General features: G+C 44.2%; 1 protein-coding gene across 1 annotated transcript in view; it reads left to right on the forward strand.

Annotated features, from left to right (window-relative positions):
* Window positions 1-5,000, forward strand: part of dok4 (docking protein 4) — a 123,118-nt gene that overhangs the window by 109,675 nt on the left and 8,443 nt on the right. Inside the window, exons 3-4 of the mRNA XM_063188041.1 lie at window positions 1,050-1,157; window positions 4,675-4,789. Of these exons, the coding sequence (XP_063044111.1) occupies window positions 1,050-1,157; window positions 4,675-4,789 (223 nt within the window). The remainder of the gene's footprint in view (window positions 1-1,049; window positions 1,158-4,674; window positions 4,790-5,000) is intronic.

The raw sequence follows: 5,000 nt of genomic DNA on the forward strand, positions 1-5,000 counted from the left end.
TTTAGAGAAATGTCTGTCTTTGTGTGTGTGCTTGTGCGTGTGCGATAGTGTGCGTGTGCGTGTGCGTTCGTGTGTGTGTGTGTGTGTGTGTGTGTGTGTGTGTGTGTGTGTGTGTGTGTGTGTGTGTGTGTGTGTGTGTGTGTGTGTGTGTGTGTGTGTGTGTGTGTGTGTGTGTGCGTGCGTGCGTGTGTGCGTGCGTGCATGTGTGTGTATGCACTCATTTACCCCTGATATGTTTCTCATTATTCTGCCAGGGCACCTTGTGGCTTCTTGTCAAAGTCTTAACTCAATATCTTGTGCATAATAAATTTGTCGCGCAGGCAATATGTGGACACTAGGAAGAGCCTTCCTTTGTCATTTCACTGTCAGTTTGCTCACCTCTTTGTGTTCAACAGTCTCTCTCTCTCTCTCTCTCTCTCTCTCTCTCTCTCTCTCTCTCTCTCTCTCTCTCTCTCTCTCTCTCTCTCTCTCTCTCTCTCTCTCTCTCTCTTTCTCTCTCTGTCATTCTATCTCCAATCTCCCCTAGCTGCTCTTTACATGAACATATGTATATATCCCTTAATGGAATTTATATGCATTCAATCACATAAGAGGAGTCTATACTTTACATACTCTGTTGGTTTCTCCATCTATGGGATTCAGTTCATTGTAGATTCTTCTTTTGTTGGTCCTTTGTTTGCAAAATCATTGGGCAGTATCGGGTCTCTGCAAAATGGACGACAAAAAATTATGAACATTCTATAGGCAAGCGTACTACTGTGTGTGTGTGTGTGTGTGTGTGTGTGTGTGTGTGTGTGTGTGTGTGTGTGTGTGTGTGTGTGTGTGTGTGTGTGTGTGTGTGTGTGTGTGTGTGTGTGTGTGTGTGTGTGTGTCTGTGTGTGTGTGTGTGTGTCTGTCTGTCTGTCTGTCTGTCTGTCTGTCTGTCTGTCTGTCTGTCTGTCTGTCTGTCTGTCTGATTATGTATCCACAAGTGTGCTCTGCGCCTGTGTATTTCCTATTGTGGTTAACGGGCATATGTCTGTCTGTCTGTCTTGTTGTTTTGCCTGCAGATCTACAGGCGCTGCTGGCTCGTCTTTAAGAAGTCGTCCAGCAAAGGCCCCCGACGCCTGGAGAAATACCCGGACGAGAAGACAGCCTACATAAGAGCATGCCCCAAGGTAAAGCAGGCCCCTAGCCCAGTGTTTCTCCGCGGGCCCTCCTCAGGGGTGCCGTGGAAACGTGGCTGATAAATAAATTATGTAATACAATACATATTTGTCTAAGTTAATGTTAGTCAGTGGAATCTTTCATCTGCCATTTCCGCACAATAAAGTAATTATAGGTCGCCCCAGTCAGCTGCAAGTTCGAACGTAGGTCGTGTGACGTCTTCAAATGTGTTACTTTTCTAAACTTGTGTGGTATAGGACGCAATGCCATGTTGCGGCTTGTTGGTTTGGGGTGCCTTGAAATTTTTCATAAATTGAAAGGGTGCCTCGCCTAAAAAAAGGTTGAGAAACACTGCCCTAGCCAACACACTCATGGAAACAAATACACACATGAAACTGTATATTGTCGAAACCACGTATCTCCACTTTTCATTGTTTTTTTTACCTATGCATTTATAAATCACTATTGTCTAAATAAATCATTAATCATTTCAACATTAAAGCTGGTTATTAAATAACGTATCATACACATACTCATGGAGACTGACCAGTAGCACCGATTTATATTTTATAATGAAAAAAATGAACATGAAATACTGAAAAAATAGTGGAGATACAAGGTTTCCAATGGTCAACAACGATATCTGAAATACCCAAACAAGAAGTCAGCCCACGTCAGAGCGTGCCTTAAGGTGCAGAAGGCACTTAACCCATTGTGTCCTGGAGACACATATATACGCTGCATGCAGGATTTTGAGATTTTAGCTGTTTTATTAAAATGTGGGTAAGTTAGAGCTGAATGAACATCTTCTAAGGTAAAATGAGGGTCCTAGCTTTTAAATGTAACTCATTTCATGTTTGTATGTGCTTCGGAGGCTGAGATATTTAGGATTTAATAGGCAGAGGGCACCCTTTCCCAAAAAGGGGTTAGAACAAAATGGGTTAACCAGCACACTCATACAAGTAGAAACTCACACACACACATCAACATTTTATGATAAAAATCCATCAGAGACCTTGCAGAGAAGTCAGCCTACATCAGAGCCTGCCCAAAGGTACAGTACACTATCCAAGGCAGCACACTCATAGAAGCACATCAAATATACAGTATATCTGCTGTTGTATGCTCAGACACAGACACAGAAAATACCCTGCAGTGTATGCAAACAGGGATGTCTTTCCATTGAGACTTCGAGCAACTCAGCAGGCACCACCACACTCATAGACACTTGTACAGACATAAAAATATATCTACTGCTGTATTCATACTCACAGATAAAGACAATACAGTGCAGTGCAGTGCTGTACAGTACTGCAGGGTATGCAAACAGGGATGTCTTCCCATTGAGCTTGTGGGATATAGCCTACTGCATAATTCATAGTTGTGGGGGTTTTATTTTTGGGGAGATTCGGGGGAGGGGGTGGGGCAGGGTGATGTGGAGTGTGCCGGTGTCCTGTCGATATGAGCGACCCGTCGAGATGTGATTCTTTTCGCTACTGAGCAGGCGCACGCATGCGCACACCCTCGCGGCGGTTTTCGTGGGTGATTACCCATCGAATTGTGAGACCGCAGTTTACGATAGGATCCCCTGAGACAGTCAACTTTAGTGACTCAATCTGTATGAAATAGCGTGGATCATCCAGCAGATCATACAACTGTGTAGTGACTCAGACTTAACTTGGTTCTCCAACCCAGCACCCACCCTACATATTCTCAATTAGGAAAATCTGCGAAATAGAGTGGCCTCGAACATTTGCAACTTTGTTGCCTAACCGTAATCGCTCACACACGCAGCCTCGAACATTGTAACATCGATCAGAAAATAGGCCTACTATTTATGTTGAGAGGCGTTCTCATTGCAAAATGGAAAAAAATCGCCACCTCTGATTGAGCTGTCAAAATGTTCCCTCCACCCTTATCACTCAAGAATTTGAATCGACTGCATTGTAAAATGCCTGAACATGATAATAAATGCACTGGTGGGGATGTTTAGAAAATGATCCCGGTCATTAAAAGAGGTGTTGCCCATAAATTGACAGACATCTGCCAAAACAAAGCCTCTATCTGCTATCTACAATCTGGGAATCTCTGATAGCGCTTGTTTATCCCCATAGCACATCATTTCATATGGCGTTGCCTTGCGAGCCCACGTCGCATTGAAACCAAACTAACAGCAAATGGCTGCATTAAACAACCCGTAACCAGGCCCTGATCCCAAACACTTTCTCCAGTAGGCTATTCAACTCACTCTTTCATATGGCACGTTTCTTAACTTGCTCAAACGAGAGGCTCACGGTTTTTTAGTGGTCAGCAGCCGCACATTCTTAAACTCCGCACGAACGATTGCACACCCCTGTCCGTGAAATAAACAAAGTAGCCTAATGGTTATTAAAACAGTCCTACTTGGACCGATTGAAACGCCTTCCGCGGAAAATCAAGGTCGCTCATTTAGATGAGGCATCGCAAATCGATAGAACACCACTATCGAATAGGGCGACCGGTCGCTCATCTCGACGAGGCAACACATCTCGACAGAACACCGGCCAGTGTATTCTCTTCACTCTTTTGTCAGATGGGCACAAGGGAGCCGAATGCTCAGAAGCCCAAACATGCACGCAGAAGCACTCACACACACACACACACACACACACACACACACACACACACACACACACACACACACACACACACACACACACACACACACACACACATACACACACACACACACTGACACACACACACTGACACACACACTGACATACCAGGGATGAGTGCAGGGGAGATGTAGAGCTCAACTTGTTTTGATCTTGATTGTCCACACCCTTTTGCTCCTTGGCTTTCGCTGTCAGGTGTACTCCACTACTCACTTGGCTACCCGTGAAGCCTCTCAATCCTGTCTCTCATCTCGCAGTCCACACCACAGACCACAGATACTCTATCTTCATCGATTTCTGATTCATATTTACCGTCTGTACAGCCCTATGTCCTTCACCACATCTATATGATAAGCAACTTGATTACGCGCTTACTTTTGTGTCCCTTGGCACTGGACAGTAGTGTGTGTGTTTGTGTCTGTGTGTGCGTGTGTGTGTGTGTGTGCGCGCATGCCTGCGTGTGTGCATCTATCTTTGTATGTTATACACTACGGTTTACAGAATGAAACAAATCGGGTGGTAGACTAAAACTACAACTGAACTCTTGACCAAGATGGGGGATCCTTTTCTGTATGCTGTGAAACTTTGTTCTTCACATGAAATCTAAGTCAAATAATGGTGTTTGAAGAAATCATTCATTCATTCATTCATTCATTCATTCATTCATTCATTCATTCATTCATTCATTCATTCATTCATTCATTCATTCATTCATTCATTCATTTATTCATTCATTCATTCATGTGGTGGATGAATGGGAATCTTCAGAGATATTAAATATTCTATAGTATCTAGACAACTCAATGTCCATGTTTTCAATACTCTACTACTTGTAATTCCACTGTTTTTCTGTTTCTGTCTGGTCTCCTAGGTAACGGAGATAAGCAATGTGAAGAATATCTCTCGGTTGCCGCGGGATACCAAGCGGCAGGCGGTGGCCATTGTCTTCACCGACGACACATCTCGAACATTCACTTGCGACTCAGGTGGGTGTCTGTCCTTAGACAGGAGGGTCAGATCTCTTTCTCCCGCCCCTCCCTCTCTCTCTCTCTCTCTCTCTCTCTCTCTCTCTCTCTCTCTCTCTCTCTCTCTCTCTCTCTCTCTCTCTCTCTCTCTCTCTCTCTCTCTCTCTCTCTCTCTCTCTCTCTCTCTAATATTTTTTTTCCTCCCATCCAGTGTGTGTCCAGCTCTCCTCCT

Source organism: Engraulis encrasicolus, chromosome 22 (assembly GCF_034702125.1).
Source record: "Engraulis encrasicolus isolate BLACKSEA-1 chromosome 22, IST_EnEncr_1.0, whole genome shotgun sequence".
In the NCBI taxonomy this organism is placed as follows: Eukaryota; Metazoa; Chordata; class Actinopteri; order Clupeiformes; family Engraulidae; genus Engraulis; species Engraulis encrasicolus.